The 23,784-nt window shown below is 36.2% G+C and overlaps 1 protein-coding gene across 2 annotated transcripts in view; it reads left to right on the top strand.

The window, feature by feature from the left end:
• Positions 1-59: 59 nt before the first annotated feature.
• dtnbp1.L (dystrobrevin binding protein 1 L homeolog) overlaps positions 60-23,784 on the top strand; it is a 65,294-nt gene continuing 41,569 nt past the window's right edge. Inside the window, exons 1-7 of one of the 2 annotated variants that reach the window (XM_018266544.2) lie at positions 60-278; positions 5,203-5,256; positions 5,857-5,907; positions 6,400-6,460; positions 7,714-7,846; positions 13,278-13,410; positions 21,485-21,507. In XM_018266544.2, coding sequence (XP_018122033.1) covers positions 220-278; positions 5,203-5,256; positions 5,857-5,907; positions 6,400-6,460; positions 7,714-7,846; positions 13,278-13,410; positions 21,485-21,507 — 514 coding nt within the window. In that variant the 5' untranslated portion in view covers positions 60-219. 2 annotated transcript variants of the gene reach the window in all.

Raw genomic sequence — 23,784 nt, 5'->3', positions numbered from 1 at the left:
TCGCAGTGGAGCGGTCACATGGTAGGATCACATGACCGTGACGTCAGGTACTTTCCTAGGATAGGAACTAGCCGCTACCGTGACGTCGCGGACAGTCCTGTGTTTGTTGTTCTTTTTGCTGGGCAGGGGGTGGTCGCCGCATGCGTGGGATCTTCCAGTGACAGGGAGTAGGTTGCGGGTTGCCTTACAGCTATAAACACCGCGGAGCCCCCTTTGACCATGATGTTTGGAAGTCTGCGGGAGCGGCTGCTCAGTGTGCAGCAGGACTTCACCAGCGGGTAATGTCACTTGTCCCTTTAGCCATTAATAGTGCGCGCAATATGCAAGATATCGTTGTACTGCTGGGAGAGTTGGCTGATATTACATGCGAGCATCCATAGGGGAAATAATCCTTGTTGAATAAACATACCTGCTTTTTGGTTGTACATTGTTTCATAGGATGGAACCCTTGAATGTGTAAAGAGTGGGCTGTAACTAAGGTAGAATGAGACCAGGCTGCAGTCATTGAACTGTAATCGATGAGAGTTGTGCAGAAATAGTTTTATATTATGGTACAGTCATTGCCACTAGTGTTGGAAGATAAAAGGTGGCTGTTAACTTTTAATATGTTATTGAATGGCCGATTCTAAGCAACTTTTCAATTGGTCTTCATTATTTTTTTTTTTTTTAAATATTTGTTTTTTTTCTTCTGACTCTTTGCAGCTTTCAAACGGGGGTCACTGACTAGTGGTGTAACTAGATAACGCTCGGCCCCACAGCAAATTCATGTAAGGGCCCCCCAACATATCCAGAGGTTGTTCTCTTTTACCAATTTATGTCGAAATTTCTGATTAATTAGGGCCTCCTACAGCTGCAGGGGCTGCTTCCTCTGTAGTTACGCACCTGTCACTGACCCATCTAAAAAACAAATTCTCTGTAAAACTACAAATGTATTGTTGTTGCTACTTTTTTATTACTTCTTTTTTATTTCTATTCAGGCCATCTCCTATTCATATTCCTGTCTATCTTTAAATCTGTGCATTGTTGCTAGGGTAATTTGGACATTAGCAACCAGATTGCTGAAATTGCAAACTGGAGAGGTGTTGAATAAAAAGCTAAATAACTCAAAAAGCACAAATAATAAAGCTATGCAGAGCCAAATTACAGAAATATCCCTTATCCAGAAAAACCCAGGTCCTCAGTATGCTGGATTTTCTATGCTACATTCTGCCAGTGTAAAGCAAGATTGTTTCCAAAAAAACACTTGCAGTTATAATTTTGCAACAGGAGCTGTGATTGAGCAATAATTGCTTTAAGAAATGATCTGGATGGTTGTAGGCTCAACCAGACGTGAGCAGGGATCACTGACGTGAGTAGTGGTGTACAAGAGGCACTAGCCTGTGTAAAAAATCATGCCCCTACAACTTTGGAATAATATTTATTTTAGAAGGCTGGCACAATAGCCTGCCAGAGGAGGTCGTTGATTTTAATTGCCTTCTGTACTCTGATAAGGAAAGTCTTCATGCACTTGAGGGTGCCAAATGTTAGGAACCCCCAAGTGATTGTACTGACTCACCTGAAACCCCAGGCCGGTGCTCCTATCAGCAGAAAAATGCACCGGCTCAGGGTTATAAAAGTGAGCACCACGGATCCATCCTCTTCCGTCTTCCTCTTTCTAAAGCCGAACTTTAACTAAAAAGTCGGCTATTTCATTTAACTGCGCATGTGTCTGCCCCAGGAAATTTGAAGAAAGAAGAAGCCAGAAGAGGATCACTCCGTGGTGCTCATTGGTATAAACCCGGGCCGGTGCAGTTTTCTGCTGATAGGAGCACCAGCCCGGGGTTTCAGATAAGTAAATACAATCACTCGGGGGTGCCTAACATTTGGCACCCCCAAATGCAAGATGGCTTTACTTCTCCTTTAAAGAGAAAGTCACTTTTAAACTAACCTTTACAGTGTTGTGTGCTTGTTCTATGTTCTAATGTATAATTATTTTTCATTTTTCTGTTTGTTTTTCAACTGTCCACAATCTTATTTGTCCACTTTCCAAAACACAATTTAAAATATCTGGTTGTTTATGTCACTAACCCTGTAAACAAAAAGCCCAATTCTTTCTGTGGCAAAATTTTTTGCAATTATTGTTAATTTTTATTACTTATTGCAAATAATAATTTTAGCAAATGTGGCAACATTTGGCAATGACCCACTTGTTTGGCTACCTCTCCAAATAAGCAGATGACCATCTTAACAACTTAACCTCTGCCTGGTTGGTATGTCAAGTGGGACCCTAGCAACCAGCTTAAACTTCCATACCAAAAAGCTGCACAACAAGAATATAAATAACTTAAAGCCCACAAATTAATTACCAGATTGTTTTATAATACCACTGTTTACAGCATATAAATAATATTTATAGATTATCCACCCCTTTACCATTATTTGAAATACATTTTTTTCAGTTCAGTTGTTATCTTTGTCCCTGCTGAGCAGAATCCCTGAGTTTTATTAAAGGCAGCTGTTATAATTGATACAATAGTTTCTAATATTCCACAGATACTACAGAGAAATGTATCCACTGACTAAATGTATCAATTAAATGTTGCAAATTATGACAGTTCAGAATGCTCCTGGATCACAGCTGCCAGACTGAGACACTAGAGACAGGAACATTACATTTTAAACTTAAATTTTGGGAAAACTGTAAAAAAATAAAAGATGGAAAGCAACTGGAAAAAGTCTTAATTTATGGTGAACAATCTGAAAACTGAAAAAAGTGTTTGGAAGGTGAACAACCCCTTTAAACTGCACATGCGCCAAAGTAGTGCAAGATGGTGCCCACCAACTGTGCTTTGCTACTCTTTTGCAGGGCTATCTGTATTTAAAAAGTAATTCGATGTGCATTCACCTTGACAAGATAAACTGCAGGAAAGATTTCTTTATGTGAGGCAAAAATGAGAATTAGGCTAATGACAGATGAGACTGATTCTCAGCCTGTGGATAAACACACAGAAAACCACTCCGTGTGCCTGCACCTCAGCCTCGAAATGGCTTGGAGTACAGGCACGGTGAGAGGCTGATACCAGCGTAGGGGCTGAATCTGAATCAACCCTTTCTGACATTTGCAAGCAATTGCAGGCACTGGTGTTTATGGTGCATCAGCAGATAAGATTATAGTACATGAATATCGGTTTGGATTGGTGGGCCACCAAACATAACAATAATAAACGTACATTTATGGCCATATATATCGACAGACTTTATTTTGACAGATATTATACATATTACAATATATCATACAGGAGAAACGGGTAATTTTGCATTATGCTTTTATGTTGGAAGTAAAACAGATTTTTTTTTTTTTACCCTTATATTTTCTTACATAAAATCGTGACACACATTCTGTAATTAAAAAAAAAATGTCTGTAGTAACTATTCAGCCATTGGTTTTGAACAGATTACTCCAAGTTAGAAAATTAAAGCAAAGACCTAATTTTTATAGAACTGTATAGAAAATCACTGTTATATATTTTATTTATTTTTTGATTAAGGTGTGTCTGCATTACATACCTGTATACACCTGTATTTTTGCAGACTGCATTAAAAGGGTAGTTCACCATTAAATTACTTTTTGCTATTATGTAAAGACTGACATTTTGAAGTTATTTGTAGTTAGATGTAATTTTCAAAACTGAGGACTTCATCCTCAAAATTGCATTAGTGAGTAAGTATGTTTAAGTGCTTACAACCATAGTGGTGTTCTCAATCAAAACGGTAAAAGCAAGGCAAGCTTTTTTTACTACTGTGTCTGAGGCAGCGCTTGTAAAAATAGCTTGCACTGAAAAATTGATTGACAATGCAGAAATTGATATGCTGTTAACAAATGTTTGGTTTTGCAGTCTGCGCTTTTTCTTATGTAGATAAGATATTTTCCAGATTATCCTAAATTCATAGATTTACCATAGTTGCCAGTACTGAGACTAAAAATGAGACTATAGCCCTTTTTTTTTTTTTTTTCAAGGCCTTGATAAAGGTTCCGGAGGGGACCGAAATGTAACGTTGGCTGTATATGCACTTTAAAAATATAGACGTTTGATTTGTTTCAGCAAAACTCCCAGTGTTGCTGGTCTTTTTGAATGCTACATACATGATTTTGCCGTGCGCCTGGGTACTCAACAGTGGAAGCGTTGTGCCACCCTACGCACAAATATATATATATATATAGATATATATATATATATAGATATAGACAAAAACAAATACAAGAGTCCTCTGCACTCAACCCATTATCAATATATTTAAGACAGAGACATTTTGTGCATACTGCTACTGAAAAATGCCTTACCCTTTAAACAAAACGGGGATTGTCCATATATTGCAATATATTTAAGATGGCCAACTATGTCAAAGTCATCCCATATATGGCCAGTCCTATGCTCAATTTTCATCTGGTCAGATATGGGATGACTTTGACGTAGTTGGCCAGCTTTGGCCAGGACTCTTGTATTTGTCTATATGTATTTTGTGGTCACAGCCTCATTGCACCCCCGCCTAATGATTTTAAAAACTAGTGGTGAGCACAACTTTCCCTTGTTTGTCTTAAGTGAAAAGCTCCTTCCTCTCCATCAATCAACTACTAGTTCTATCTCAATTTACACCCCCTGATTTTACACCATTATTTGTGGTCCCATATATATATATATATATATATATATATATATATATATATATATATATATATATATATATATATATATATTATATATATATATATATATATATATATATATATATATATATATATATATATATATATATATATATATATATATATATATATATATATGGGACCACAAAAAATGGTGTAAAATCAGGGGGTGTAAAATTGAGATAGAACTTTAGATAGGTGACTTTCCTAATGCCCTTGAGCTGAAACTAGTAGTTGATTGATGGAGAGGAAGGAGCTTTTCACTTTAGGAAGTATGACTTTACAAGAGAAAATTAAGTTTAGGATTGAAGAAGATATGTCTGTTAAGGGTGTTATCTACCGCATCCAGGCTGTAGTACTCCAGCTGTAGAGACCTGTTTTAGAGTGTGGAACAGAAGCTTGAAGCTCTATTCTGCAATATGCCAAGTATGAGTTTTATTTACTACTTTTTTAAAAAATCATTCTGAAAATTAAAAATATTACATATTTTTTACATGTAACATTTTATTGCATTCTAGGCTAAAGAGTTTAGGGGATAAGTCAAGAGAAGTGAAAATAAAAAAGCAATACAGGTAAGTATACTTTTCAATCAACACAAACCCACCATTATGTCTTGTGCATAGTAACCTCCTCATTTATCATGCAACCTGCATATTAGTAGTACATCAGTATATGAGTGACTTAAATTTAGATCACCATAGTTAATTAAATATTTGAATACTTTCAAATACTGGTATGGGATCAGTTATCCAGCAACCCATTATCCAGAAAGCTTCACATTACAGAAAGACCATCTCATATAGACTCAATTTTATCAAAATAATGTTATTTCCTTTTTCACTCTAATAATAAAATAGTACATTTTATAATTAATCATTATTAGACGGATTGGGTGTATTTAATGTTTACATGATTTTATAGTAGACTTTAGGTATGAAGATTAAAAATTATGGAAAGATCCATAATCTGGATAACCTCATGACCCGAGTATTCTGGATAACAGGTCCCATGCCTGTACTTACAAACTGAACCATGCTTGTAAATAGTTATACGGTTTTTTGTTATATATACATGGAATGTGATTGCATAGGTATGAGTATAAGTAAATATTTAACAGCTTCTTGTTAATATATGTGTGTGTGTGTATGTGCCTTCATTCTTTTACTTTACAGGCCAGCTGAACAGCTCTCAAAGTTTCCTGCTGGAGCAGAACTCCTTAACAGGTAATTAGATTTGTTATTGATGCTGTATTTCTTTTCTGGAATGTCATGTGTTTGATAATTTATTTGTATGATTATAAAAATGTATAGCCTAATTTTAATATCCAGGACAGGATTTACATTTTATGCTACCCTGTGGGTTCCTATTATTGAGGTGGGCACACACACTCAATTGTGTCCAGCATTGACTGCTCAGGCTGTGCATTGTGTCTTAAGTTTCTTCTCGGATCTGCCATTTTTCATTCCATCTGACATTCCAATCAGTAGACTGTGATTAACCAGGCATAGAGGAACAGGCAACTGTAGGTACTAAATCTACAAGATGAGAACATGCTATGGTGGAATGCAAACTATACCATAAGAAAAGCATAGTAGAATTTCTCAATGCAATATATTATGTTGTAAAATTGTGATGAAGAAATGGTAAATAAGAACTGTCACTGGTGTTCCAACTATAATACATTTATAATGTTCTGCATTCTCTCTTTGTGAAAGGTATGAAGATAACTGGGCTGCACTCCACAAAGTAGCCCGAGAATGTGCTATAGCTGGAGAGGTAAATATGTAAAAATGTTATTGATTGCTGTATTTTAATTTATACATTTTAAATTCCTTCAGTGGTAGTGCAGAATTTCATTTTTAAATGAGGAGAGCAAGATGCCCTCCCTTTATGAGGAGCATGCTTTGGAAATGGACAATCGTAGATAAGGTATGGCCCTTTCTTAAAACCATTACACTGAAAACAACAGAATAGTGAAGAGAACAGAACTTTTACTCCACTGTGCTAAGCGCCCCTTCGGCAGTTCCGTTTGACTTCACTGAAAAGTACAACTTCTGCTTGTGTGCCAGTGAAGATTGGCCCGAAAATGCCTGCTTTTGTGTGTTTGTGACGCTCTCCATCTGTGTACCTGCGCTTAAATGGATTCTGTTGTGATTTTTATGATGTATTTTTTATTTCTAAATTACACTGTTTACACTACAAATAATTCACTCTACAATAAAAAAAAATTCCTAAACCAGCAAGTGTATTTTTTTTGTAGTTGTAATATTGGTGTGTAGGCAGCCATCTCAGGTCATTTTGCCTGGTCATGGGCTTTCAAAAAGAGCCAGCACTTAAGGATAGAACTGATTTCTGGCAGGCTGTTGTTTCTCCTACGCAATGTAACGCAGTGGGACCTGGATTTTACTCTTGAGTGCTGTTATCTTGTGTTTGGGAGCTGTTATCTGGTTACCTTTCCATTGTTCTTGCAGTACAGCAGTAAAGAGTGACTGAAGTTTATCAGAGCACAAGTCGCATGACTTGGGGCAGCTGGGAAACTGACAATATGTCTAGCCCCCATGTCAGATTTTAAAATTAAATATAAAATAAATCTGTTTGCTCTTTTGAGAAATGGATTTCAGTGCAGAATTCTGCTGGAGCAGCACTATTAGCTGATGCGTTTTGAAAAAAAAAAAAAGTTTTCCCATAACAGTATCCCTTTTAGCAGAAGCTCTCTGTATTCTGGTTATCTGCATTTGTTCAATTAACCACAAGATGGCAGTTTCTTTATACTGCAGAACGAATTGTTTCTCTTTATACACTGTGGGTATATTGTTCAGTGCAGAATCTTGCAGATTTGTAATCACACATATCAACAATATGCCTAAAAGATCCTTATATTTGGTGCCTAAGAAATGAGAATATACATTTCTTGGTGAAGTCTGTCGTTTACTTAGTATGAGTTATTCTATTTCTGTGTGCTTTTAATGTAGAACAATGCCATAATACCTTGTGCTTACCCTCCCTCTGTTTTGCGTCCAATGTTCCAGCAGGTAGATGGGGAGTTGGTGATGCTATCAGCACACTGGGAGAAAAAGAGGAATAGTCTTGTAGAACTACAGGAACAGTTGCAACAAGTGCCAGGGTTTATAGCAGATTTGGAATCAGTTACTGCAAAACTAGGTAAGTAGCAGCCAAGTTAGTTTATGCTTTTCTCCTTTGAAACATTGTAAAATAAAATTGTAAGTAATTCTCCAGTTATAGAGCATTTATTGTGCTTCTTTTAAATATTGCTGCCGTATAAAAAAACCACTGGGAAAATATTTCATGGCTTTTTGTGTTCCCTCTTAGTTCTATAGTGAAATGTTTTTGACCATTTTGATAAAGTACCGGCAAGGTGCTCAAAGATTAGTACGTAACTTCCTACATCTTATTATTACATCTGTCCTGGGGTGCTTGCGATAGCTGTTCACTCCTGTAAGGTTTAGATTTGGTGACAGGCTCTCTTACATAGCAAGATTGTAACCATATATGGAAGGCGAGTCTCATATGCTAATAGTGCTATAAAGTACTGACGCTTTGCACTTTTTTTTTTTTTTTTTTTTGCTCTTGCCTCATAATGCTCTCAACACTATTTTAAATAATTTCTGTTGATCCGTTAAATTTCTAACATGAAACATGTTTATATTCAACACTGTAAAGAACATCTGTAGACTTCACTTGATGTTTTTCTTTATACATGCTGGGGAGGGCTTCCTGCTCTCGACAATGTGTACTGTCATCTTCAATATTATCTATAGTCACGGTTAAAAACATTTTAATGTGTCACATATAAAGACAGAGTAGACAGGCTGTGACTGATATCCCCATATAAAGAGTGCTTCTCCACTAGCTAAAACCTCAGAAGGGGGACAAACAGGAAAATAACTAAAAATAATGTGCAGCAGTGAAAACAAGCATGACATTCTGATGTCTGCTAACAATAACAAGAGAAATAAAAGAATAGATTGGAGAATGTCCCATGAATAAAAATCTAAGCAGAGATTAATTTGTTAATTATAGTAAGACACTGTGGGTTAAATGCGGTCTTTTCCCAGGAAGCTCTAGATGTGTATGGTATGTTTGGGATTTATTTTTTCTGTACTGGGCTGTAGTAAATATCCATTATGGGAAAAGGCATAACTCAGCCAAAACACTCCTAAACCTACCTATTTTAACTCTCCAGTCTAGTAAGGAACATCAATCGCTTTTATTTTTATTTATTTATTCATTTTAATATATCCACAGGAGACAAATTATGATGGCTGCTCAGATTTGCAACCCCAAAAATAGCTTTAGAATCAGATATGACTATGAAGATTTTCATTCATCCGGGTCATAGTATGTCTAGTATAGGTAAATCTACCTAGATTTACCTATACTAGATCTAGCTTTAGAATCAGTTTTGCAACTTTGTCTAATTAATGTTTTCTGTTTTAAACAGACTTTTTTAATGTATTCATTTGGATTTCTGTGACCCACTCTTGCTGTGAACAAAGTAGAGAGCAATTTTTGGTTCCTCAGCCATAGGTTGTAAAGGTAGTTTATCTATTATCTGATTGCTTGTTAGGCTAAAAGTATGTTACCTAACTGTAGCAACCACTTACACCCAAAGGCAAAGGATATGCTGATTTACAGTTCCCTTTAGGCCACCAACAAATCAGAATCAGTTATAACATTGCACCATCAGCATTGTCTTTTTTTTTCCTCTGTGGACGTGGAGATTTCTGTTTCATCTGATTGAAAGGACCATTTTTATGATGATAGGCAGGTAGCAAAGACTGATTTCACAGCCTCTGAACTCTTGAGGGATCCATGTCAAAAGGAAGGATTTGCCTGGATAAGCTTTCCTCCCATATCAGCAGTCCTGCTCAGATGTATCCGCAGCAGGTCAAGTGGATAGCACAGCCAACTGTCATACTCAGAAGTTCACACAATTTGAGTTGTAAAGGCAAATGGTTTAAAATAAAGTAATAAAGGTAAAGGATCTGGAATGCTTTCACTTTTCTGGATAAGGGATCTTTCTGTTATTTTGCTAACCATGTCTTAAGTCATTAAACATAATAAACCCAATATAATAGTTTTGCCACCAATATGGATTAATGCAGTGTAGTAACCATCAAGTAAAAGGTACTGTTTTATTGTTGCAGAGACAAGGGTAGAGCATTCCTTATATCTGTATATTTTAGTTATGACAGGAAGTAATTCATGGATTTTTTCATAACCTGAGTTTCCCAATACGATCCCCAAACTGGGCTATTAATATCCTGGAGCATGAACTGCATGCACCACACCAAACACAGGTTATACAATTTGGTATCAAGCCATTTTAAAACCATGATTTTGGCTGAGAAAATTCAGGTGCACATTTTGCAATGAAGCAGTTTCCATTGCAATAACACCAGCATTCATATCTTATCACAGGAAAGCAATTTCACAGTTTCCAAGTCTCCAAATGGCGTTATACAGATCAGAACTGTTCTGTAAATACAATAAAGTACTGTATGTCCTTGTTTTTACGGTCTACTAAGATGATGTTCAATCAAAGATAAATGCTGCTTATAAATGTACTATATTTTCCATTTTATGTAGCAAAAAAAAATCCCTAGGTACTGACTTTGTACATCTGTTTCACTGTAGTAAGTGCCAAAAGCTGCTGGATCCCTCAGTGGTGACACCATAAGCCCTGGAGTAAAATTATAGTAGTTAACGCATTTAGCTTTGTTATTCCAGCACTGCTCACTTTGATATATATTCAACTTTATGTGCATCTTTTGTTTGAAGCAAGCTATTGTTCCTCATGTGAGATGTAAATGCTCCTGCAAGTAATGAGCAATATAGCACTGTGTTCATTGCCATCAAGCTAAATGATCCCATCTCTGTGCCAAGTAAAAGACTAAAGTGTTTATCCTCACATTGATCTGCTGGGATCATGTAAGTGCATTCCTGCCTTGCAAAGTCTACAGTTTATCCATTACCTGATTTGTTTCCTGAGTAATGAAGACTGATTTCTGTTGTTTTTTTTTTTTTTTTTTATATAAATTAATTATAAATAAACAAAACATAACTTGGAAAGACTAAATAGCAGGTGTATACTGACAGGTTTTTAATACAACTGTACATAGAATAGTATTTAAAATACATCTGTGCAATTAGAGGCACAACAAATACGAGTTATTGGTCTCTGGTACTGGGCAGGCTGATATGTGGCTGAATCTCTTCTAATGCTTGTCAAAAATTGGATCTTTGGGTGTGTATACAGCTATAGCGGTCACAGATACTGTTTGAAACCCATAGTTTATATGACTACAACAGTAACAGCAAAAAATGAGTGTTTAAAAGTAATTAAAATATAAAATACTGTTGCCCTGCCCTGTTAAATTGTTTGCCTCAGAAACTCTACAACAGTTTGTATAAACAAGTTGCTGTGTAGCCTTGAAGGCAGCCATTCAAAGCTAAAAAAAAGGGAAAAGGCACAGGATACACTGCAGATAACAGATAATCTCTATAGCATACAACAGGATTCTTCAGAGCTTATGTTATCTACTACGTATCCTGTGCTTGATTAGCTGCCCCCATGGCTACACAGCAGCTTGTTTATATAAACGATAGTAGATTTTCTGAAGCAAATCATTTTAATAGTGCAGGACAACAGTACCTTATATTTTCATTACTTTAAAAAAATGTTGTTCTTCCTGTACCTTTAAAAGTGGTTGTTTATAGGATTCTGTGCATCACTACATTCTAGCATGCACTAAATACGTGCAGCGACACCAGCAGAAAGTGTACAGTTAAAATATACCACACTGTATCCCCAATCTCCAGCAAATTGAACCCAAACAATCGCTTCCTCTAGAAAATTTAAATACCAAGACGAACTTTTAGGTTAAGTCCACACTGGCCGTTTTGGGGAGATTTGGTCGCCTGGCAACTAATCGCCTCGTATTTGCTGCGACCAATCTCCCCAAATGCCTTCCCTGACTCTACGTTGGCTTAAAATGAAAAAACGCTGGCGCTAATCACACACGTCTTCGTTTTCCGAAGTTGCCAAGCGACCAAATCTATCTAAAACGCCCTGTGTGGCCTGACCCTTAAGGGCATATTGGACAGAAAATGTTTGAAAATTATAGTACTTATCAGTACTAAATAATGGGGTTATTGAGGGCCTGGGATTTCTTACCCAGTAATTAATGTAATATTTTCAAGCAAGTTAATTTCATTTTAAACTTCTGCAAAGCACTTCAATGTGTTTCAGAAAACTAGGTAATTTTGTCAACCGCAAAAAAAGTTTTCTTATTGGCAGATTTTTAAAGGACCAGGAAAGGAAAGGTCAGGGTTGTGTGTGTAGCCATAGAAAATGACATTACATTCCTTAGGCAAAGCTAAATTGTTCCCAGTGACACTATCAATTTATAAAAAAATAGGATGTAATGGAGCACATTTATGAAGGAATGATAGCAACAATCGATGGCTAGTGTAGCTGTGTTAACCCCTGCGTGTTTATTGCGTCAGTGATGTAACATTTCGGGGGCGTGCCCCTTCATCAGACATGCAGAACATCCTTCACAACGTGTCTTATACCCCAGTTAATTAACATATCAAATGAAACGAGAGGTTAATTATAATATGTTTAAGTACAATGGAAGTGCTATTGACCTGGCCAGTTAATCAATGCACATTCCCTGGTCCCCGTCTAAGTAATTCAATAAATATGCAAGTGCGTGTATTTTAAAAAACTGTTTTTTTTTGTTACAAAGTTATGATCATAAAATTGATAAGCCACCATACCACATCAAGGTAAACCCTACACGGTGGTCCCTAACTTGTTTACCTCTGGTCATAGTATAAAAGGTCTTTTACCTCTCTGCTTAATAGCATTACTTGGAGTGAATGTCTTCTGAACCTTGATTTCAACCTGTGGGCTAGATCTTCCCCCACCACCTGCTTTTGTGGCTTTTAAGAGAGAGAGAGACTGCCCAAACCAACGCCCCTTTTTAAAAAAAATGTGATAATGGAAACACAATAATGAAGGCAAAGTAAAATGACATATAATATATAAGGTGCACACTTGTGTATGTATGTTTGTGTGTGTGAATGTAGATATGAACACAAAATAAAAGGGAAAGCTAAATAAAGAGTGTAATATGTGTAAGTTAATGCAAAAGTGTTACCTAGTGACAGGCACAAGTGTCTCATGAGCACTTTATGAAAAAAAAATAGGATGTAATGGAGCACATTTACGAAGAAACACACACAAACACACATCCCCCCCCCCTCCAACTGCAGTTGGAAACTGAATGCAAATGTCTCATTGCTATGACTATGGGTTACTGTAAATGTGTGCACTAATCATTGAGTCAAAGTGAGATTGTACTTGAACCTTGTGACTAACGTATCTTTGCCATATATACTTACATTATACAATTACTTTTTTCCATTTATAAAGCTTTTTTTTTTAATCTATAAAGCTTTTATTTAGCTGATGTTTTGGGCCTAGTGTGGTACCACTGCACTTATTTTTAATTTTATTTATATGTTCTTGTTGGTTACTCTACTTTTTATACTTTTTCCTTAGTTGCACTGGAAGGATGCTTTGAAGATGTTGAAAGAAACTTGTTGGAACTGGAGGATCTGTGTGAACAGTGTGAATTACAGAGATTTAAACACGTGCAATACATGCAGCTAGAGCAATATAAAAAAAGTAAAAGGTTAGTGGCAAAAATTCTTCTCACTTGATTTCTCCAGTCATTTTACCCCTAGGACATTTGGCCAACTATAACATTGGCCACATATGTATGATAACAGCACTTATAATTGGGTCATTGGTTGGCCTAGAGCAATTGAGTACCTATCATAGCAAATTAATACCATGAAATTATATAATTTTCAGTCTCACTTCTGTGCAGATAACATCCAGGTCACTCTCCCTTCTTCTGCTGTCCACTGATGCCTCAATACTTGCTGCTGCTAATGTGCAGGACTGGAGTTAAAGCAGGCAAGAGAGGTGTGTGTCTAGAGTCTCCTCTCCACACCTATGTGCCCAAGGCACATGCCTCTTCTACCTATCCCTATTTCGAGCCCTAAATTCCATTACTATGCTGATTGGACAAGGTGGAGCTAAAGAGTTAGCAATTTGAATGCGGATATAGGATTAGTGACCCCCCCCCATATTTAGGCAATAATAAGTATGTGGTGCTTGTTTTAATTTGAGCTAAAAATTCTTATCTTTAATAATGGTACCTTATTGGAGCTATCTGTAGCTCTGCTACAGTCCCTGTCCGTGTTTCAAATGAGGGGTTGGTGTATCATAACAGTCTCTGGCAGAAGCACAGTAGCTAAGACATACTTCAGTTCCCTATCAGGTAAGCCTAGCTGCTGACTGGTCTTATCCAACAGTGCAATGTGCTGAGTGCCCCTGGCTCCCTTGCACAGCTTGGGAAAGGAGGCAGCAAGAAACGGAACAGATGGGCCAGCCTTGTAGAGTTTATGCAGAAGTTTTCAATAAATAGCCGTGAAACACTACTTTTTCAATGCTTTACTTCTATATTTAAACGAGTGTAATGCACTGGCACATTCTTGTTTTTCACACAATATGTCTTCTTTAAGTATTGTTTTATAGTAGCATATTTGCTGCTGCATTTGTTTCTTGATGTTGCAGTCATAATAATTTATCTGTTATTTACACATACATCACTTACACATTTACACAGTGTTTTACAGAGATTGATCATCATTTATATCACTCCCTACCCCAGCGAAGCTTACAATCTAGGGTTGCCAAAAAGCCAGACCCCTAGGGAAACGAGTTCAGTGACAACTACAAGGGGTGGTGTTGGACAGCCAAGACAGCATTTTGACAGTAATTGCCAACTGAGTATGGAGGAATTGTAGTAGGAGGAGACACCTGTCAAAATATTATTTCTGTTTACTCTCTAGTCTAGCGTGTTAATTGGCTCATGTGGAGTGCTTTCCACTGGTGGGTTAAATAGTGGAAAAGAAAAAAAGTGCTAGAAAATGCTGATTTCCAGATAAATAATATGTATTTCTAAAAATCTAAATTGATAAGTCTTGCATTACAAGGTACATGCTAATTTGTTGTGCTCAAAGAATACATTTTATTAAATGAATTAATAGTTGCAGCCTTAGCTTATTTGTAGCATGCTGGTCATACATGCGAAGACACCATTAGTTTGGTAGAGTTGGTAAACACCAGAACTTTGGTTTGGTCATCAGTGTCAGCTGAGACAGTCATTTTTGTCCTCGCGTCAGTGATCAAATTGGGATACGGCTTATAGAATTTAGCAGCCTTCCTGATATGTAAGCAGCCCTGAGGAGATATTAATATGCTATAAAAATCCATTTTTTTGGAATTCGAACACATTATTTTTTATAGCCAGATGTATGTGAATTTTTTCCTATTTTAAAGGGATTCTGTCATGATTGTATGGTTTACATTTTATTTCTAAATTACATGGTTTACATTGCAAATGATTCACTCTTCTATTTAAATTTTTATTCTTGAACCGACAAATATATTTTTTTAGCTGCAATATTGGTGTGCAGGCAGCCATCTTAGTGCATTGTGCCTGATCCTAAACTTTGAGAAGGAGCCAGTACTTCAGGATGGAACTGCTTTGAGACGGCTATTGTTTCTCCCCTTCCCGTTGTATTATACTATGACCTCGGTCATGTTAGCCCCACCTAGTGGTAGGGGTGTCCTGCTTTGGTGCTATTCTCATGTCTACCACTAGGTAGCATTTTTAGCAATGCAAACAAATCCTTCAGCAGAGGTGTCCGATAGATTGCTGATGGGATGCTGGGGAGGGAAGGGAGGGGGTGATATCACTCCAACTTGCAGTGTAGCACTAAAAAGTGACTGACGTTTATCGGAGCATAAGTCACATGACCTGAGAGCTCCTGGGAAACTGAAAAATATGTATAGCCCGTGCCACATTTCAAAATTAAATATAAAAAAATCAGTTTGCTCTTTAAAAAACGGATTTCAGTACAGAATTCTGCTGGAGCAGCACTATTAACTGGTGCATTTTGAAAAAAGTAACAGTATCCCTTTAAGATTACTTTGACTTTAATTTACATGATTGAACCTCTGAAGTGGAAGCTTGTTCTGTAGTTTAGAAAATACTCATGCAATTCTTGCAATAGAATCATCCATCTGAGTCAGGAGCAGAAAACCTGTGCTTGCCATGTTTCGTTTTCTTCAGAAGTATAGAGTTCCTAACTCAGACTCAAATCAGACACATGCAAGCTTTGAAGATATGGCTGTTATAGAAATCCACCTCCCAGTGCTTATTCCTAGACAGGCATTCTTTAATGCTGAAATTCTATAAAAGGCTGTGTGCCAGCAGATGGCTGATTTTCTGCACAGCAGCCAGGTTTCAAATTACATATTTATTACATCATATTAATATATTATGTGATGTAACTTAAACAAAAGGCCAGATTTAGTAGAAAGATGTGTTTTACAGCCTATTGTGTCTTATGTGGCTTCACAAGTTTTAACACTGTCTAGAAATATGCATTGTGTAATCTAAAAAAAAGTAGTGACCTAGTGTTGGCCATTAATATAATGTGTACATATCTCTATTAAAATTAAATTTCTGTTGCAGAACTAGAATTCTGCTGAACAAGCTCTAAGGTTACATGGAAAAAGCATTACAGAACCAGTGATTCTTATAGTGCCTTCCAAAAGTATCCAGACGCTTGACCAAGTCTCTCGTTTTACATTTTATGCTGAAATTTTAATTTCAAAGCTGTCAAACTCATAATTAGTTTTTTAATTCTAGAAAAGAAAACGGAAAAAGGATTTTCTTTATTGCAGTAGTATTGCATCTCCTTCCTTTACCATTCTTGAGCAGCTTTTTGAATCTTTTGACTTCAACGTTCATCTTGATCCAATCTCAAAACCCAAAACCTTTAATCTTAAAATATGTGATTGTACCCATTGTTGATATAGGAAAGGATTTTGTGATGGGTTTCAATCAAGCTTTTTTTTTTTTTTTTTTTTACCAAAGTCAAAAGAATAATTGTTTAAAGGTCTGTATACCATCCAATTCACTGTATTTGGCAAAAACAACCTATTTTTTACAATAACAAGCTACATGTAATGAAAGAGGTCAGCAATGGGACAGCATGGTCAAAAAGAGATTGGGAAGTACAATTAATACTTATACCAAGAGTCAACACAATAAAAGTTGTGTGTTCATTTAAGTATTTGACGACAGTTTTTTTAGTATTGCTAAGGCTCAAGAACGTGGTCTTCCCTTTCCCAAGCAGTATTCACGAGAGGCAATTATCAGAACAAATATACCAAAAAAAAAAGTTTCAGAACCCCCCACACTTGCTTATTATAATAAATACCCAGGCTGTACCAATTTAAAATATACCTTTTATACTGCAGTTAGTTTTACATATATTCATTGTTGTGTGGTGTAACAATCCTGTAGCCCAATGATTTATTTATTAAAGCAATGTTTTGTAAAAGACAATAAAAAAATCCACTGCACTTTTCAAATATGTTATGACACAGCACTATACTGCAGAGGTTAATGGAATGTGCAGTATTAAGTTGTAGCTAGAAGAAAGGATATAGGCACACCAGCAGCATAAATATGTTCTTTATTTAGCTAGAAAGAATGGAGATACATTTTTCAAACTTGATATAAATCAGTGTATGATGACACAGGAAGATTTGTGAGAGTTGCTAAATGATGGTTATAACTTCAAAATAGGGGTTGAGAACTAGAAATAAGATGTATTAAGCTCTGACAAACATACATCAGCAGAACAGGCAGTTTACAGGGCAGCAGCAAAGGTGACCGTGACATTATTCAATTGGTCGGCCTTTGGGCCGAATGGATGGACAGGATATGAGAGATCATGCATGGTATAGCAAATTTTTATTGTTCAGATCATTTCACAGCCTGAACAATTGCAACAACAGGAAGTGCAGTGGTACTGAAACTACTCTTTACTCCTCTTCACAGCTGATAAGATTTTCAAATAGGCTAGATCATTGAACCGAATGATAGCCATACTACATGGATATCAGATGGGATTGGCATACACATAATGAAAATTGTAAAACAGAATTTATTTCACCTGCATAATTTGGGAGTCTGAAAGAAACTTGGGATCTCATTGCAATGGCTGGTCTGATGTCTCAGTTTTCAGGTTAAATGAAAAGACCTATTTGCTTGTTTAAAATGTCAATCTCTGTACAGTATTGTGTGAAGAGCACTATTAACGATGCTTTTAGAAAACATCAGGTTTTTCAGAAACTGCCATGGAAACCATAACACCTAGAATGAATGGCAGCTGCTTCTTATGTTACTTAATAGGTATTAGGGCTACACTACAAAGGAGAGTTTGATCAGATTTTGTGGGTCAGATTTTAGCTTCCCCACAAAACCTTGTTTCTGATCTGCACAGCTGTAATGCAAGTCAAATTGTGTGTTTTGTTTATGCATCTTAATCCGGCAGTCAATGTATTACAGATCTCATCTTGTCAGATGCAGACGCAGCATGCAGCATTCCCTTCCAACAGGTGTGCCTTCTTGAATTGAAACTCCCCTAATTGGTTTGAATTATATAACAGCCCCTGTTTTTTTAACCCATACAACTACATTGGTGTCGTTCTGACACCATCCTACAAAATCTTTTTTGTGGTTTAGCAGTTGTAGTGCCTGTGGCACACTGTAGGAAGTGTCCTCTGTTTTCTCTTGCCATTCCGAGACAAGTGAAATGCAGGTAGCACACATTATTTAGCAGAGATGGAAGTTTCAGAGGTGTAAACGAACTCTGTTCTTGCTGACAGTGTGTGTCAAAACTCCTCTCATGCAATTATTGTTCTAATAGAAATTCTTAGCAACCAAGAAAGCAGGGGATGGATTATCAGAGAGTGTCTCTAGGCAACCTCATTTAAAATATTAGACATGAGATAAAATCCAAGTTGTACATAAAAAATGTATTTTCTTATTTCAGTGATCCTGGATTTAAATGACTTGCTGCCCAACCCTTTCATTTATTTATTAGTGTTTCAGTTGTGTTGTTTACATTAAAAATACATTAATTAAATAAATAAAACTTAATTATTTATTTTATTACTTTATTTCAATAACGTTATTGTCAAACCTGATGGAAGATATCTGGCTCTTTTTCCATATACAATTGTAAAATTTGTGGTACAAAATGTCCCTGCATTGAACCTGAATGCACTGTGTCTATTTTGCACATGTCCTTATACTTCTCAATGCTGTTTCCTACAATGTGCCAGTCACACCCTCCATCTGATCCTTTTTAATGCCCAACCTTCCTCCCTGGCTAACACGGATTCATACCTCCGCCATCCTTCTGCTCCTCTACTATCTCCCTGCCTTCATCATCAACGCATAACCTAGCAATAACCCTAAGGTTACAGCTTTAGAGTTCGAGTTAGTGTTTTAAATAGTGCTAAGATGAGGAGGACTGAAAAGGGCGGACAGCATGTGAAATTTGAGGATGGAGAAAGATCTCTGCAACCCTGACAACTGAGGCAAATTACTAGGAGGCAGCAGAACAGAGCATACAATTCAGGTACATAGAAGCGTAACTAGCCAGCCACAGGCCGGGGGCCAAATTTGTAACTGAGCCCCCTACCAAACCTGCTGAACTTCCTGCCTATCGTTCTGTAACCAGCTCTCCTGCTTTCTGCTGTCACCGCTACTGCCGGGAGCAGTCACCCCACCAGTAGTAATGCCAATGCAAACACACGTGCCACCTGCAGGTAGGAGAGCTGCTGGGCTGGCGGGGTTTCTTTAAAACTATAGAGAATGCAAACTCCATGGTCTGGGGCCATCCACAACTGTAGGCTAAGATTGACTCAGTGGAAGTCTCAAGGCTAAATTTCTCATTTAGAAACAAAATCATGGCATTAAGTGATAGTCAAGTTTCCTATTGAAGTGAAATTATCAGCATAGCACAAGACATGGAGACAAAATGCCAAATGCTTCATTTATAATGACTTCTTCAATTCCCTTTTTTGTTTTTAAAAGAATAACAGATTCACAGAATAAGATCCTGATTCAACTATTTGATACTTTTGTATGTGCAATTACACTATTGAAACACAGTAATGTTATACTTCTGACATATCATGCCCACAATAGCTTTCACACACTAATTTTATCCTTGCCTAGAAAAATACTGAACTTGGCGGAATTTAGATCTTGGTAAAATTAGCTACTCTTTGTCTGATGTAAGTATGGAACACTTGTGCTTTGTGTGGAGGATTAGAGCAGCTTTTAGTGAACGCAGGAAGTGAGATAATGCTAGTTTCCTCGGTTTCTTGCAAAAGGCTTTTCTTGTATCCTTTATCTATTCTAGGTCAAGAAATCATTTTGCCAGTCAAGACTAAAGCAGCACAGTCTGTAATCAAGAGTCTATTTTAGATCATGATCCCATTGCTCAAACTCACCACAATTCTGTGGTTAGAACATTTTTCACGTTGTGTCAATTTAATTATAACATGATTATGCGTGTGTGTGTGTGTATGTGTGTGTGTGTGTGTATATATATATATATATATATATATATATATATATATATATATATATATATATATATATATATGTATATATATATGTGTATATATATATATATATATGTATATATATATATATATATATATATATATATATATATGTGTGTGTGTATATATATATATATATATATATATATATATATATATATATATATATATATATATATATATATATATATATATATATATATATATATATATATATATATATTTAGTCTCTTTGATATCATTTGAGGTGCACGCTCAGGATAGGTGCATCTGTATCAGGTAATTGCAATTGGAATCAATGAAAAGCAATTTTGTGTTTAGTCAGGCTCCCTGGCTTAACATGGAGTGCTGATGCGTAATACACTATATTTATTCCAATTTGCACCTGCAGCTGGTAATAATTGGTTGGAATGTAAATGTGATTTTATTTATAATATCCTAGTATTTATAATATCCTAGTAACTGTTATAAATTTCTTTAGCCTATGCGTTTCATTTTCTAGCTTCAGCTAAGCAATTATAAAATGTTAGCTTTAGTTAAAGCAATAGGGTAAGACAGTGTCGACATACATTTAATGATAAATTCTTACTTTTATGCCAGGTCTGAGCCTGACTTGCAGCACTGTAATCATTTTATTTTATAAAGTCATTGAGGAGTGTATTTCACAGACCGTTGACTTGTTGCTTAAAAATATGTCCCACAATAGTCATGGTAGTAAAAAAAGGATATATTTTTCACAAAACTAAAATGTTATTGATTGTGTATAATTATATGAACAGTGAATTAAAAATCTATTAGAGCCGATCCATTTAAGGGCATTGAACCTGCTGGCAGATTATTTGGTCATTGTCAGTAGTGATAGAATGTTCAAACTCCATTAAAGATTCATAAAAGGTTTCAATTCTAAATGCCACCAAAGTCTGTGGGAGTAACAGTTGGAACAGATGTGCTAACCTTTAATCTAATTAAATATTTCCTTTCCTGTAATAATTTTCATCATCTAGCTTTCTGCATCATTTTCTACATAAATATTTTAGAGTTTGATAAAACTAGTCTGGAACTAACATAGAATGATTCTAAATAGCCATTTTATTCAATTTGGGCTCTGCTAGATTGAGTCATTCCTCCTGTTTTTCATGTTTTATTTTAGACTCGAGCACTAATTTTCTCTAATACAGTAATATTCTTTCTTACAGGAAAGAGCTGGAGAACTTTAAAGGTAATTACCATATCTTTCATCACTGGTTTCTTCTTCAGGTTACAGATGCAAACTATAATACATTATCTGCTATCCAAATTTCATCCTATGGCTACACTATACATTCTGCTATAAATATGTTTGTAAAAGGCTGGGTGTCTTGGTGTGTGGGTGTTTTTATATTGATGGAATAATGCACCACTTATTGTAAATTATAAGAATATTCTCACAAAGGAGTTCCACAACCATATAAAACCACAAGGCAGAAGGTCAAATTCTTTTATACAGGTCTTAGAATTCAAAGGTGACTAAAATCCTCAATTTTACAACAGGGGGTTCATTTGCACACACGTTTCAATACACAAATTTCCGTGAGTCATGTGACACAAAGTACATCACTAAGCATTGAATATAACGATGACATCACTGTTTATAAGGATATCATTGTCATTTTCTGGTAAGTCTAATATTGGATTCTTACAGATACTCCGGGCTTTGACAGTGTTGGTTACCTCCTTCCTCTGAAATAACTTTTCCTTGCATCAATTAATTATGTTCTCTATAATTTTGAATTACATCTCTTGCCACTTGACTTTTTGAGTACATGTTCTGTATTTATAACAGGGCCAGAACTAGTGGTAGGCAGACAAGGTATGCGCCTAGGTCATAACAATAAACGGGCACTAGGCACATACCTTTTCTTTTAGCTACCCCTGGTCCAGGCCCTTGTTCCCCCAATTTCCGATGTCACCTGTGTGCAATGCCACTCAACGCCTCTGTGCGCTCCCCCAATGCTTTATCACAGTGTGCTCATGCTCCTTTCGTCTTTAGCAGTGCATCAACTCTTTCTGAATACAATTTAATCAGAAAATAAGCCTTGTCAATGCATTTTTTTATTTTCAATTTCTTAATTGATAACGCAACAGTAGGTGCAGTAGGTATTTGACTGTACAGCAATCTATGGATGTTTCCATACATGTGGATGATGTGCTACATCTTTGAACTGAAAGCCCAAGGCATGTCTTAGGATTCAAGGACATTGTCAGATCTGGTTACTTTATAGCATGTTAGTGTTTCCCGGGTGGGTGGACGTTGACTTGCCTTTTAGGAAAAAATAGGTCATTTGCCTTTAGACGGCTTTACATTTATCCTTTAAGCACATAACTGTTGTGTTTTACAATGAAAACAAACATTAAAGCAATGATAAAATTGACAATCCAGGCTATTATTCAGCACATTTTAATTATTGTTTTTTTCTATTGGTATAAATAAAAACGTATAATGTATGTGGTCCATGTTGAAACAGAAGGCATCCTTATGCATAGATTTGCAGATGTGCTGTAACCTGTTATAAGTAAGTCTATTATACTTGTTATAATTCAAGGTCTCCAGCTGGTAAATGTTTTGAAGGTTTCATTCATTGTGGTTTCTGTAAACTTTTTATGTCCTTGCACTGTAGAGGAAAAGAGAGAATATTCTGTGATGGCAATTAAAGCAGACTAAGATGGAGCACAATATAACACTGGTTCAGATGAGTATAAGGTCAACTGCTTTGTGTGCTTTTAAGACAAGACAATTACAGATGGTAGGAGGCTGAAAGCTTTGCCAAGCAATTTACTTGTAGATTTGGGCACTTACTCTTCTATTTTAAATGCTCGTAATTGACTGCTCTGTGGGTGTTTCATTTGCGTCTATGCATTTTGGTGATGGAATTCTTGTTGTAATGTCTCAAATTTTAACTTTGTTAATTAAAATAATTTGGAAGAACTGAGCGTAGGTTGCTATCACCCTCTCCATAGCATGCATCAATACACAAGTTGAATGTTATATATAAAATTAAATTAATTCATTTATCAAAAGCAGCAGAGACATATCACCAATTAAAGGACAAGAAAGGTAGAATCACTGGGGACTTCAACGTTGTTATGCATCCCAGTGATACTAGTTGCTCAGTCTGCTGATTTCTACAAACAGTTCCATAAATATTTGGACAGACAACTTTTTTTTCTAATTTTGGTTCTGTACATTACCACAATGACAATGAATCCAGGGACTTTATCTGCTTCATTAATCGACATAACAAAGGAATCGCCCACACCTGCCCATGAAATAGCCTTTGAGTCAATTGTCCAATTACTTTTGACCCCTGGTCCAATTACTTTTGAGCCCCTGAAATGAAGTGATTGTGTTAAAAAAAGGCTTTAGTTCCTCAAATTTTTATGCAATCTTTTTGTTTAACCCACTGAATTAAAGCTGAAAGTCTGCAGTTTAACTACATCTGAGATGTTTCATTTAAAA

The sequence above is a fragment of the Xenopus laevis genome, chromosome 6L, assembly GCF_017654675.1.
Source record: "Xenopus laevis strain J_2021 chromosome 6L, Xenopus_laevis_v10.1, whole genome shotgun sequence".
NCBI lineage: Eukaryota > Metazoa > Chordata > Amphibia > Anura > Pipidae > Xenopus > Xenopus laevis.
This window is presented reverse-complemented; position numbering and strand designations above follow the sequence as displayed.